Below are 14,504 nucleotides of genomic sequence, written 5' to 3' on the forward strand. Positions count from 1 at the left end.
CCAGTTTGCAGCCGAGTGTGAAGCGGATGGGATGAAAATCAGCACCTCTAAATCTGAGACCATGGTCCTCAGTCAGAAAAGGGTGGGATGCTCTGTCCAGGTCGGGAGTGAATTCTTGCCCCAAGTGGAGGAGTTTAAACATCTTGGGATTTTGTTCACAAGTGAAGGAAGGATGGAGCGAGAGGTTGACAGGCAGATTGGTGTGTCGTCTGCAGTAATGCAAAGCCTATACCGGTCCGTCATGGTGAAGAGAGAGCTGAGCCAGAAGGTGAAGCCATCAATTTACCGGTCAATCTACGTTCCGACTCTCACCTATGGTCACGTTCTTTGGGTAGCGACCGAAAGAACGAGATCACGGATACAAGCAGCTGAAATTAGCTTTCTCTGCAGGGTCGCCGGGCTCTCCCTTAGAGATAGGGTGAGAAGCTCAGCGATTCGGGAGAGGCTCAGATACAGAACAGATACAATGTAAATTCCAAAACCAAGCATAAAAAACATGTTGAAGTGTTGAAAACCTGCCATGCTCTGGCCATCCAAAGGACAAATCCTTCAAGCGGTCACCCAAAAGAAGGGATATGAAACAAAATACTAACCTGAATGGAATGCAAAATAATAATCCACATAAAGGAAAGATATACTAATTCTTTCCTACTAATATTTAAGTACTTTTATTTGCCCTACTTTTCAGTGAATTACTGGGATCCTCTGATGGGTACAAAAGAGTAAATGTTAACTTTAGCTTGGAAAGTAATAAACAAGACCTAAGTAATATTCAGATACTGTCCTAAGGCTACTCTTAAACACTGTACGTTACTGCTCAGCTTCATCACTTAGAGACATTATTCTTCAACTTACACTCCAGTCACTGGGTCTTATTTAACCTAGATAGCATTATATTGTATTGGTGATGGTGAAGACTATAGCTCTGAACTGAAATGAGCACAATTTCATTACTGACAGGTTGGAAAGAAGAATTATTATTATTTAAAAAAAAAAACATTCTCTATAATATGGCATCCAAAATATAGACCTTTTTTCTCAGTGACCACCTGCTGAGAAACTGAATGAGCAAATTGCTTTTTGAATGCTCAAAAATTCACACTCACAGAAACACTGATCTAGAACTGTGATTCATTACGATGCTTACAGCACACATCACATTAGAAAGCTAATTTGCACATTGGGTTCTTCTGTGATTTTGCAAATAGCAATTAATAAGCAATATTTTGTTCCTAGTATGGACTATTGGACAAATATTTTGGTCATATAACCCTCTGAGGTCATACATGTTCTGTTCTCTCTCTTTAGATAAAGCTCCCCACTTCTCTCGGCTGGGGGATGTGGAGGTCAATGCCGGACAAAATGCCACCTTCCAGTGCGTGGCGTCAGGACGGGCATCTGAGGCGGAGAAGTTTTTACTAGAGGTGAGTGGAGCTTTATGTGAGCAGAGATTGATTTCTGTGGCTTCTAAAGGTTCACTTGTTCTCCTGTTATATGGAGGTATTTTAGAAGAGAAAATTTAAATAGTGACAGTGTCTTTGCCAATAAAACGTCACACTAGGAAGCAGAGAGTTGCTGGTTTAATATCGTGTGCCTCATGCTCATTGATTTTTTTTTTTCAGAGATGGTTCGAGAGCTTGAAAATGTCCATATTTATTTTTTATTCCTTTACACTATTGAATGCTTAAATGCACTTCCTAAGATTAAAAACTGCAGCACTAGCATGGTCCATAGTCATGGCCTTCAGTAATGTGTCATACCATAATATAATATCCAGTATTATTCATGGCGCTGAAGTACAGTGACACGAAACGAGTTGCATGGAGAAATGTGTGTCACAACTGAAAACAGCCTTTAAAGCAGCCTTAAGCCTGAATTTTGTGCATTCATTTTGTCCATTTTTATAGATAACAATATGTAATACAGTGTCAGACATGTTTTCTTATTGACATATTTAGAAAACAACCCTATGTTTCCTAAGCTTTGTGTTTCCTTTTTGTAATTTTTTAAGTTCTTCAAAACCGTATGATTCCCAACTATCGCTGTGATCTGACACAGCATTCATTTTGGATATTGTGCTTGATATTTCAGATCTATGACATCTGATTCGCCAATTTCAAACTAAGGGCTATGACAAACAGAAGGGTAATGCTCCATACTATTTTGTATCATATAAAGAGCTCAGGGAACATTATTTCCTAGCAACATAGGGCCTATGTGGGGAACATGTGGAAGCTGCTAATGTTTGGTGGTTCAGTGAGGTGAGGAGTTAAAAGTACAACTGTGTAACATTCAGGGACAAGGATATGTGCCTGTGATCCCATGCTGATGTTCCGACAATTGCCTGGACCTGCTAACATGCCCAAGGTCACTGAATTTGCCCATTCTCTGCCCTCCTCCAGGCTGTGGGAAATACGTGACTCCATATTTTCATTATAATTTTATATCGCTACATAGTCGGGTACCAGCTGCAACCTAGTTTGTGCTTCTGCTTTGATCATGAAAGCGATGCTGACAAATGGATCGTTCTGTTGGGTGTGCTGTAATTAGTCCAAACAGATTGTGTGCGATCTGTCCACAACCTGTGCACACTGTCTACCCAGCCTCATGGCTGCTAATTCGCTGATTGTTGTTATTGCAGGGTAAAACAAAGAAAGTCAATGATGAGATTACAAAGCCCGGTGACTGGCGTGGGTTTGTTTTATGTGAGCCGGGGTTTGGCAGTTGCTGTGACCATAAACAGCACCTTGGTGTGTTTTTGTTTGTGAGGGCTTGGGACTGGTTTGTGTGGTCTGCCGGCAGACAGAGAGCTTAAAAACCCAACCCTACAATAAACAAACACACGCAGACGCTCAGCACCCACAGGCGTCTTCCCTAAGGACCAGTTGTCCAGCATTGTGCATGTGCTCAGGGCTGCCTGTTTGTGTGTACTCGTTTATAGAGGCGAAAAGTGGAATGTGTTGATGATGTGGAAGGCTACTATTCATGCTCAGACCACAGTTTAATTATCTGAATCAAAGTGAAAGGATGGGCAACTTTGTTGTGTCTGTGTTTTTATTTATTTATTTTTTATAAGGGATATTTGTTGCCTCATGAAGCTCCACGTAACCATTTTGCCCCTTGGACCAATCTTGCAAGCTTATTTCATTGGGTTTCTCTAATCATTTCACTCCCTTGCTATCCTGAGTTATTTTCTGGGCCCTATTCATTCCTTACTCTAAGGTGTCTTTTTCTATTTATGGCTCTGAAGATATGAGCTATTATTCTTCCACATGAGCAAACCCCCAATTGAATGAAGAGTAAAAAAAGTTTCCATGCATGGAACGTGAAATGGTTTTTCTGCCAGATATTAAGTTGAGTAAGGCCCGGGTGAATCTAAAACTAATGCCATTGCCCGATTTACTTTTAAAATGGTTACTCAAGTCAATCCTGACTGTAATAATATTATTCCTCCATAATTGCTATTGTCATTCCGTACATTAACTTTTCCTCTCAGGTAGTATGCATGGCAATTTATTGGGTCATTTAAACTTTGTTGGTGAACTGTTTAATTTAAGCTTTTTTTAATTTATTTATATTATTATTATTCAGTCCTGTTCTGCTGTGCCCTAAGCTAACCTGGATATAGGAACAATGGGTCTCAGCTTACTGGAGTTTCTGTTCAAGGGCATTTTATCTGTACAGTGTTAATACAAATTTTGAAAAGATTAAGTCTGGATGAGTTTGTTGCATTTGGATTCTACATTATTTACCTCTGCCTCTGTCCACTTTAGCGGCACAATGGTGAGGTGTCCTCGGGTGGCTCGGTCAAGCACCTGGGCCGCAATCGTTTTGCTGTGTCCTTCCAACTGGAGGATGTCCAGAAGCCAGAGCAGGACCTCTACCGCTGTGTAACCCAATCCACAAGAGGCTCCGGGGTGTCCAACTTTGCTGAGCTCATTGTCAAAGGTAATGAATTGTCTTTTAATGTAGAACTGTGGAATGTTTAAAGCTTTTCACATTAAATAATTTGGATAAAGTGCAACATATTTGAAAAGCAAGTATAATAATATGCTATAATTATAATAATAATAATAATTTGTTGATGGCAGTGAGTGTGATCTGAAAGAAATGTGCTGATTATCAGTTTAGTAAATTATTGTTATTATTGTTATTAATGTGTTTTGAAAAATTAGTGTTAATTGAAAATGAATTTTTGATTATTGTAATTTATTGATGTATTGCTGAAGTGTGTAATTAGACCATTGTTCTTAAAATCTTTCATTATATTCATTATATTATTGATTCCATTATGTGCATGACAGTAATTCTTTTAGTTGATGGCTAATGAGTGCTTATGCAATTATTTCTTGTTGATGGATATTTACAGTTGATGCATGTTGATACATAATAAAAGGTCCACTGTGTTATTATCTGGTGGGCTATATGTACTTGTTTGGAATGTTTCAAGGGCTTGCCTTTTAAAATCTTATATATATAAATATATATAAATATGTGTGTGTGTGTGTGTGTGTGCATGTATTTCATATTTATTTTTAAAATGTAATTAATCTATATACTGTATATATATATATATATATATATATATATATATATATACATGTCCAAATCCAGTTCTTCAACTGGTGTTGCTTGAATACTGGTAAATTATCTTGAGACTGAAAAACTTGAAACAGTTGATACTGGATTAAAATTATAGACACAAACACAGCCTCTGCCGAACTTTGTTCCGTGTTTGATTAATTGCTTTTATCATCATACAAAACAAGTTAAAGTTCTCCCAATAAACATTCTCTAATCTGGGGTCCCTGTGTTAAGGGGCCAGTGTATTTTAAAAGTGATATCAGGAGCTTAGCTAACTCAGTATTTTGCCAAAGCGCAGAGTTGCTAAGCCGTGTCATCATGGTGATTCAGTCTGCCCTCACCACTTATCATGCATGGCAGAAGGCAAACCTCTCATAACGCCGTCTAACCTCAGCGCCTGACACCAGGCTGTCAGGCTAGGAAGACAGCGCTCAGTGAGCAGTCACTTCTGATCCCCAGCCACCCTCTGATCCTTAAACCGAGGAAAAAGACAAGAGTGAAGTAAGGACATGGAGGAAGGGAGCTCCTCTTGCTCCTCCACGCTGCTCCTGCATCTCTGCAAACACTCGGAGAGAGTTTGTGAGGCGGCCTAATCCCATTGATACATGTAGCAGCAAGGATTATGCTGAGTTTAGCGAAGGGGCTGTTTGGTGCACGACAAAGTGGCCTGGAAACGGAGCTTTACTAAACCCGCGGGCTGTTTGCCATAAATGTAGCATTAAAATCCCTCTAAATGGAAGGCCATGAAATCTAGTAATGTGCTAAAGCAAGGGAGCAATGTGCATATCTGACCTCTCTTCATTGCCCCATCATTATTGCTGTATTATAGGCCTTTATTGTAATCAATTTTACAGCTATCACAAGAAATGTCCTTCACTTGATATTGCTTGGCTTACACTAGTAGCTATAGAGCATGCTCTTAGAGCTAGTTGCTATAGAGCATCTGCATAATTTAAATTTCATTATTATCTGCTTATCAAAAGAATTGAATTGAATCGAAAAAATTGAAGTGGTGCTCCACTATTACTTTTGAAGAATCCAAACCCTAACTTAACCAGGGGACCAGCCATATGTCTGGAGAAGTGAAGTTTATTAGTTTGCGAGCAGGTATCAGACACCTAGCCAGCCAGTAAGACACTGGGTTGATGCAGTTTTATAGCAGGACTGATCCCAAGATTAGGCACAGCCTATACATGATAAGTGACAGGTGAGAAAGACATGACCATGTAGGCATAAACAAGAATAGGCAAAAGAATGTTCTAAATACAGTCACTGTATAGGCAAACACAATGCAGAATAACATATAACGCAACCCTAAACACATTACAGAGCAGTACATTTCTACAATTTCTACTTTAAAGGAAATTCCACTATTTGTTCAGTCACTACATAATTAAATGGTTAAGATTTTAAGATAAGCTATTCAAGGTGATTTGATGTGAAATCTTCTGTTCTAAAGAAACTTACCTACTTATAATTGTTCCATTTTGGACCAGACATCTGAAAAGTTTGATGTATCTAAAATCTCTCTCACAAGGTTATTACATGAAATGGTTACAGATATGCTGCCTCATGTCTGAGACATTGTTTTATGATAGTTTTGGAAGTAATTAAACTTTTCTCTCAAATGGAGCATTTTGCATCAAACCTTTCTGAATGACTTTGTCTACATTTGAATGATTGCATTACAGATTTTTTAATTTTTCTAATAAGAACAGGTATTGTTTTATACTTTTTTGGGTGTATTCTGCAGCACTCAGCTTTGTGTTCATCAAGGAGACTTCCTTGGCATGGAGAGTGGGTTTTTCCTAAATGTTGATTTTTTCCCCTCAAACTGCTGCTAAAAGCATATATTGAAAAGATATTTGACTGCACATGTGTGTAGGGTGTGGCATTATTATTAAATTAATACTGTCATGAATATTTGCATAATATTCACATGCATAATTTTGCTTTTCCTAAGTTAAGTTATTGCAAACCAGCAAAGAAAGCATGCTCAGTCATCCTAAAACATTTTGAAAAGCTAGATGTCTCCAAACCTTTCATAGGCAGTGTATGAACCACAAACCTATTTGAAACCTATTTGAACCTGTTATTGAAATTTCTTTGTTATATTTCTACCACAAAGAAACTTTTAGCCCTCCATCTGATACTAGTATCAGTGATAAAAGGTAACTTAAATCCCACTCATTGCTGGCATTTGTGCTGTGTAAGGTGTTTTACGACATGGCTGCTTTCCCTCAGCAGCAGGTTATTGGCCCTGGTCTCTGATGGGGCCTATTTGGACAGGAGGTCCCATTTAAAATGCATCACTGCACCTCAATTAAACACAGCAGTGGGACAGGTCCAGAAAGCTGTGACTGCACTCTCACAAGCCAGCCTGGCTCTTCTTTGCAGGCTTGTAGAGCAATACGCTTATTTTCACCTTTAAATTGCAATGCTCTGAAGCCCTCTGCATGCCTTTCACAAACTCCCGCCCCCTCTCTGCCTTGCTAATGAGGGTCTAATCATCCCTTTAATTAGCTTGATCAACTCATTTCACAATTCACTGTTCCTCAATGGAGACATAGATTATGCACCAATAGGGCTAATGCACAGTGGCTAGAGCCCTAATGAGAATTGTATTCATTCAGCCTGGCCCGTGGATATAAGTAAAAAAAAAAAAAAAAATATATATATATATATATATATATATATTTATATATATACACTGCTCAAAAAAATAAAGGGAACACTTAAACAACACAATATAACTCCAAGTAAATCAAACTCCTGTGAAATCAAACTGTCCACTTAGGAAGCAACACTGATTGACAGTCAATTTCACAGCTGTTGTGCAAATGAAATAGACAACAGGTGGAAATTATTGGCAATTAGCAAGACACACTCAATAAAGGAGTGGTTCTGCAGGTGGGGACCACAGACCACTTCTCAGTACCTTTCTGCTTTCTGGCTGATGTTTTGCTCACTTTTGAATGTTGGTGGTGCTTTCACACTCGTGGTAGCATGAGACGGACTCTACAACCCACACAAGTGGCTCAGGTAGTGCAGCTCATCCAGGATGGCACATCAATGCGAGCTGTGGCAAGAAGGTTTGCTGTGTCTGTCAGCATAATGTCCAGAGGCTGGAGGCGCTACCAGGAGACAGGCCAGTACACCAGGAGACGTTTAGGAGGCCGTAGGAGGGCAACAACCCAGCAGCAGGACCGCTACCTCTGCCTTTGTGCAAGGAGAGCAGTGGGTCAGTAATGGTGTGGGATGGCATTACTTTGGAGGGCCGCACAGCCCTCCATGTGCTCACCAGAGGTAGCCTGACTACCATTAGGACGATATGAGATCCTCAGACCCCTTGTGAGACCATATGCTGGTGCGGTTGGCCCTGGGTTCCTCCTAATGCAGAACAATGCTAGACCTCATGTGGCTGGAGTGTGTCAGCAGTTCCTGCAAGATGAAGGCATTGAAGCTATGGACTGACCCGCCCGTTCCCCAGACCTGAATACGATTGAGCACATATCGGACATCATGTCACGCTCCATCCACCAACTCCTGGACAGTCTGTGTTGCAACGTGGAGTTGGTGGATGCTTTAGTCCAGGTCTGGGAGGAGATCCCTCAGAAGACCATCCACCACCTCATCAGGAGCATGCCCAAACATTGTAGGGAGGTCATACAGGCACGTGGAGGCCACACACAATACTGAGCCTCATTTTGACTTGTTTTAAGGACATTACATCAAAGTTGGATCAGCCTGTAGTGTGTTTTTCCACTTTAATTTTGTGTGTGACTCCAAATCCAGGCCTAAATTTGATTTCCATTGATGATTTTTGTGTGATTTTGTTGTCGGCACATTCAACTTTGTACAGACCAAAGTATTCAATGAGAATATTTCATTCATTCAGATCTAGGATGTGTTATTTGAGTGCTCCCTTTATTTTTTTGAGCAGTGTATGTATGTATGTATATATGTATGTATATATATATATATATATATATATCATTGTTCGCCCTATAACAATGCTGTGGAGTGGGTCTCCACAGATTAAGGTTTCCCAGAATGAAAGCGAAATCACTCCCCCAGCGAGAGCGCGTCCCGTGCAAACAAACTGTGGATAGGAGTAGATCCTGGAACCTGTCTTTTCTTTCAGCCCTGATATAAGCACGGCTTGAGAGGAATTGAGTTAATATTATTTTCTGAGCCAGTCTGCCTGGCCACATGAGCTGCGCTTTATTGCGCCTCTGCCTGGAGGAGCTCTACATGTATCCTGGGGGCCTTTCAATGTATGGGTGATGATATATAATGAAGAGTAGTACTGTGGACAGCCAGCATCCCAAACACAAACCTAGTCAATGTATTAGTCGTGGGACAGCATAGAAGTGGCAATATAGCAAAAATATGACGCTACATATATATGATTCTATAGATGAATATGACACTATAGCTGTACTGTAGTTATTATTTTAAATAGTGCTTAGCAAACAGGGCTCTTGCAGCAGTCAGGGAATCTTTTTGACATAGGTCTGTTTCAAGGAGCTCTTTATAGAACTGTGTATAACAATAAATCTCATTACTGGTCTTCTACTACTGGGGTTCTCTCTTCTAGTCTGGTCTGGGTAGGCAAGGTTGTGGTTCTCACAGGGATTTTTATCCATCAGTTTCATATTAGCATTATCAGAAACTGAAACAGAGTATTGCAGAGCTTACAGCACTTCTTGCACTGCACTGGTCACATTCACGTTTAGTCAGCTGATGCATTTACCATATTATGTACAAAGATAGGCGTGGATAGTCTGTATAGAGAAAATATATGTTTTCTTAAATGTATTGCATATACTTAATATTGTTAGAGACCTATGAGTAAGGTGACTAAGTACTTACTCTATCAGTAACTGTAATGTGATTACAAGAATTATAACAACTATAACATATTTACACTATACTACTTTGTTACAGGAAAAAGTAATCACATTACTCTAATGCATTAATATTGAAATGTGTAAACCCAATTAAAATGGATGGTATTTTTCTGTATATAAATATTTCTTTTACTAGAGGAACCTCTTTTTCAAAAACGGAAGCAGTAATATAGCTTCATGGTTTTAATGGGCTTTAATAAGACAGCTTCAGTACAGGCATCTCCGTCTTCCTTCTTCTTGCACCAGAGGGTGGTTTGTCTGTTTGTTTTTTTTATTTGCTTCTTTCTTTCTTTCTTTCTTTCTTTCTTTCTTTCTTTCTTTCTCCTTTTCTTATTGTCCCTATATGTCCTTAAATTTTTTTCATGGCTTAATCAGAGGGCAACCTTTAAATATAAACCAAGATTCTCACTCTTTACCTTGTACAAAGATACAGTAAAATTGTTCCTCCTGTTTGCTGTGCTGGTCCTCCAGGGAGCTGATGTGCGCATCTCTCCATATGTGCTCTGTGCTTGTACTAAAAGAAATCACACTCTCAGCCACATACATCTGTTGTTTTGCTTCTGGCTCTTTGAGAGCACACAAAGACTCCTAATGCTAGGTCAATGTGCATGGCTAATGTAGTATTTGAACCCGTAGCCTCAAGGGCAAACCTTCTATACTTCACAAGGTGTGCCTCCTGAATTCTGGCTGAGGTTTGAGAATAGCTCCTTATGTAAAATATTTGTAGTGAGTTGTAATGATTTTTGACAAATTTATTATTTAGTTGTGAGACTTATGTTGATATCAGGACTGTAAGTTAAATTTTCTGTTTTGATAGCAAAGTAAACACATATTTACAGTAGTTTATCACTTTATATCACATTATGTAAGGAATACTGACCTAAAAGCTTTCGTAAGACAAATACAAATAGCTTGCATAAAAAGGCATATATATTTTAAATGCCACACCATATAGTTTTCCTTTAGAACTTCTGTAAAATGTAGTGTTTGGAAATGTTAAACTACAACTGTTATCCTGATTACTGTGTGCCTTGTTCAAGGTTAATTTGTGGAATGTCTGTCCTTGTTAATTAATTAAGAGACTCTTATTAGTCCTCCACATTTAACACATCCATGCAGTGAAACACCACATACAAACTAGTGATCACACACACTAGTGGGCAGTGAGCACACTTGCCCAGAGCAGTGGGCAGCCCTATTTGCAGCACCCGGGGAGCATTTGGGGGTATGGTGCCTTGCTCAAGGACACCTCAGTCATGTACTGTCAGCTCTGGGGATCGAACCAGCAACCTTGCAGTCACAAGGCAGGTTCCCTAACTGCCAGCCCACGACTGCCCCCAAATACATTTAACGATATCAGTTGTGAGATGTGGTGGTTGGTATAGCGTAGTGGGTAACATCTCTACCTTCCACAATGTAGACTGGGGTTCAATCCCCACCTTGGCAAACACCCTCACTATACCAATAAGAGTCCTTGGGCAAGACTCCTAACACTACCTTCACCTACCTATGTAAAAATTGTAAGTTGCTCTGGATAAGAGCGTCTGCCAAATGCCGTAAATGTATATGAATTGTCTTCTGTTTGGTAGAAGGCCAGTAGTTCTGTGTTATATTCATAATGTGTTATTTCAGTTTTTAGTCATTAGTGACATATTAAAAAGGAAAAAAAGGAAAGCCTTCTATGAGTAAGTTTGTCCAATCTTTTTAACTAGTTCTGTTAAAATTGTGTTTATGGTCTTCACAGTGCCCCCCTCCCCCATTGCTCCGCCTCAGCTGCTGAGAGCAGGCTCCACCTACCTTATCATCCAGCTCAACACCAACTCCATCTTGGGTGATGGCCCCATCATCCGCCGAGAAATTGAGTACAGAGCCAGCCATGCGCCTTGGTCCGAAATCAATGGAGTCAACATGGTCACCTACAAGCTCTGGCATCTAGACCCAGACACAGAGTACCACATCAGTGTGCTGCTCACCCGGCCTGGAGAAGGTGGTACGGGACCCCCTGGACCCCCACTAATCAGCAGAACAAAGTGTGCTGGTGAGTGTCTGGAGCACTTTCTTTATCTTTACTGTCAGAGTCTATGCACATGCACTATATAGTTATATAAAGAGCTATTTAGTGCCCTCCCACAGCTTTTTGTCAATAGCTGAATATGTGCTTTTACTTTTCAGTCAAGTGCTTGTCAAAGTAGATGTGATGTTAACAGTGGTTTACCTGCCCACAAAATATCTTCTTTGATCTTCCTGTCAGTCATCAGAATGGTATGATTAAGAAGAAAAGCTCTTGTTTCCAACTGGTGCCACACTATATGTCCAAAAGTATTCAGACACACTTAATAATTACTCAGTTCAGCAACTGTAGCCTTTTTCTGTAGGGACTCATTGGCCATTCTACCAGCAAAATAGATTTTTTTTCCCTGTAACTGTTATCAGATTAACTAGGGACTTAATTGACATCTAGGCCTAACTAGATCTAGATCTAGGCCTACCTAGGCCTGTAATTGACATCATAGGTACACTTCAACTATGAGAGACAAAATGAGGGAAACAAATTCAGAAAATCACATTGTCTGATTTTTAAAGAATTTATTTGCAAATAATGGTGGAAAATAAGTATTTGGTCAATAACAAAAGTTCATCTCAATACTTTGTTATATATTCTTTGTTGGCAATGACAGAGGTCAAACGTTTTCTGTAAGTCTTTACAAGGTTGGCACACACTGTTGCTGGTATGTTGGCCCATTCCTCCATGCAGAGCAGTGATGTTTTGGGGCTGTCGGCGGGCAACACGGACTTTCAACTCCCTCCAAAGAGACTGGAGAGGTTAGGCCACTAGGCCCCTTGAAATGCTTCTTACGAAGCCACTCCTTTGTTGCCCTGGCAGTGTGCTTGGGATCATTGTCATGCTGAAAGACCCAGCCACGTTCCCTCTTCAATGCCCTTGCTGATGGAAGGAGGTTTGCACTCAAAATCTCACAATACATGGCCCCATTCATTCTTTCATGTACACGGACCAGTCGTCCTGGTCCCTTTGCAGAGAAACAGCCCCAAAGCATGATGTTGCCACCCCCATGCTTGACAGTTGGTATGGTGTTCTTTGGATGCAACTCAGCATTCACTCTCTTCCAAACACGACGAGTTGTGTTTGTACAGAACAGTTCTACTTTGGTTTCATCTGACCATATGACATTCTCCCAATACTCTTCTGGAACAACCAAATGCTCTCTAGCAAACTTCAGATGCGCTCGTCTGAAGATTGAAGTGCCTGTCTGGCACTGCAAGATCTGAGTCCCTGGCAGCGTAGTGTGTTACTTGTAATTTTGACTCTGCATTAAAAGCCAGGTTAGGTCAGGAGTCACAACCCAAATGTTAAGAAGAGCCATTTTGTCCTTTCAACAAAAATCAAGCCACCCTGGGAGCCTCAACATTTTATGTCCAATCTGTCTCAGTATGCACTAGTATAGGTTAAACGATATAAACGAAAATACAGACTTTGCTTTGATTTTAAGCTTTAGCTGTAGCTGCTTTCCCCTCAGCTCTGCCAGGAAACTTTTCCTTAAAAGCTGAACAGTTTCTTGTCTCTCAACAGTCGACTGTTTTGCGAGGCTGAAGTCCCTTCTTATTCAAATTGTTCCATGAAATTCTTACTGAAGTGCTGAATGTAAATACGGCACCATTTAAGGTGGAACAGGAAAATTTTAAAGCGAAGCTTACTTCAACATTGCAACTTTGTTTGACAAACTGTTTGACAGTCATTTGTTACAGATTTAACATACCGAGAAACCATTTGCAGTGCAAATAAATGTAAGTCTATTCATCTCCACATGTTCATCTTTAATCTCTCTCTTTGCCTCTTTATTAGCTACTACTCAGACAAAACTGCATTGCTATGTGACCTGCAGTCTGCTCACCAGTTCTCAGTTGTTGAGAACCAGGGCTTTCATTCGCTATGTTGCACATGTCCCGTCTCAAAGATATTTTACATACACAGCGATCCCCACTCTCTAAGATAAGACCAAAACCAAAATCATAAAATCACTAAAGAAAACAACTGTAACATATTCTGTGTGGACATCCATTGGCACTGAATCTTATGTCACCATAACTACACATTTTATCACATTATCACATTATATGAGTGACAGCCAGTATCTCATGAGCTCCAAACAAAAGCAGTGAATGAGAGCCTTCCAGTTTACTTGCTAGATCACTTTCACTTGTTTTATTAATAAAAATAAGTCCCATAGACCCAAAACCCATATTAAATCAACACTTAAAAATATTGCTTGCTCATGTGCGAAGATGAAAATCTAGTTTGCTCCCAGTTTTGTAAATCATACCCTCTCTTGTCATCGCACCCAAAGAACAGCATTTTCAATAGAATGAGACACACTGAAGCCACACACAGAGTCATAGGTCACCGTGCTCTGTGCCAAGTGTTGGCTGGAGGGGCATAAGTTGGGATAGTGGAACAGTGTTCTCTGTAGTACAAGCGGCAGTGAATATCTTTGGGTTGAGTTAGAGTGGCCTTTGTGATCCATAACTAACATTGGTATCTGACCTCATTAATGCTCGTGTTGTGCCTGATTCCATTAAATTCCTCACAGCAGTTTTCCAACATCAAATGTAAAGTCTTCCCAGTCAAGTAGATGATGTTACTGCAGTAAAAGTGGGTACTAACTCACAAATAATAACTTAGACTTTAGAGGAAACATTGGATAAGCAGCTGTCTACTCAACTAATGTGATTTTGAAATGCAGCTCAGGTCTTCTGTCTGTAGCATGCTGGCAGCTGGCCAGATTGTAACAGTGCCCATGACCTTTGCCACTTTCTCCACATGGCACTGCCCCCTGCTTTGTCCCCCACCTGCATTTTCACACATTTTACTCACATTTTACTCTTCTTCACATCTGATAACATATTGCACTCCCCCAAGCCTGCTCCTGTGCCCAGACATCACCCATTCATCACTGCGAGCGGAGGGAAGAGCGGAAAGGGCTTTGTTGA

At 40.2% G+C, this 14,504-nt stretch overlaps 1 protein-coding gene across 12 annotated transcripts in view; it reads left to right on the top strand.

Annotated features, from left to right (window-relative positions):
• ptprub (protein tyrosine phosphatase receptor type Ub) overlaps positions 1 to 14,504 on the top strand; it is a 252,566-nt gene that overhangs the window by 143,886 nt on the left and 94,176 nt on the right. For all 12 annotated transcript variants that reach the window (XM_037537140.1, XM_037537134.1, XM_037537133.1 and 9 more), the window contains exons 5-7: positions 1,309 to 1,424; positions 3,774 to 3,948; positions 11,242 to 11,535. In XM_037537140.1, the coding sequence (XP_037393037.1) occupies positions 1,309 to 1,424; positions 3,774 to 3,948; positions 11,242 to 11,535 (585 nt within the window). The remainder of the gene's footprint in view (positions 1 to 1,308; positions 1,425 to 3,773; positions 3,949 to 11,241; positions 11,536 to 14,504) is intronic.

Source organism: Pygocentrus nattereri, chromosome 3 (genome assembly GCF_015220715.1).
Source record: "Pygocentrus nattereri isolate fPygNat1 chromosome 3, fPygNat1.pri, whole genome shotgun sequence".
Taxonomy (NCBI): domain Eukaryota; kingdom Metazoa; phylum Chordata; class Actinopteri; order Characiformes; family Serrasalmidae; genus Pygocentrus; species Pygocentrus nattereri.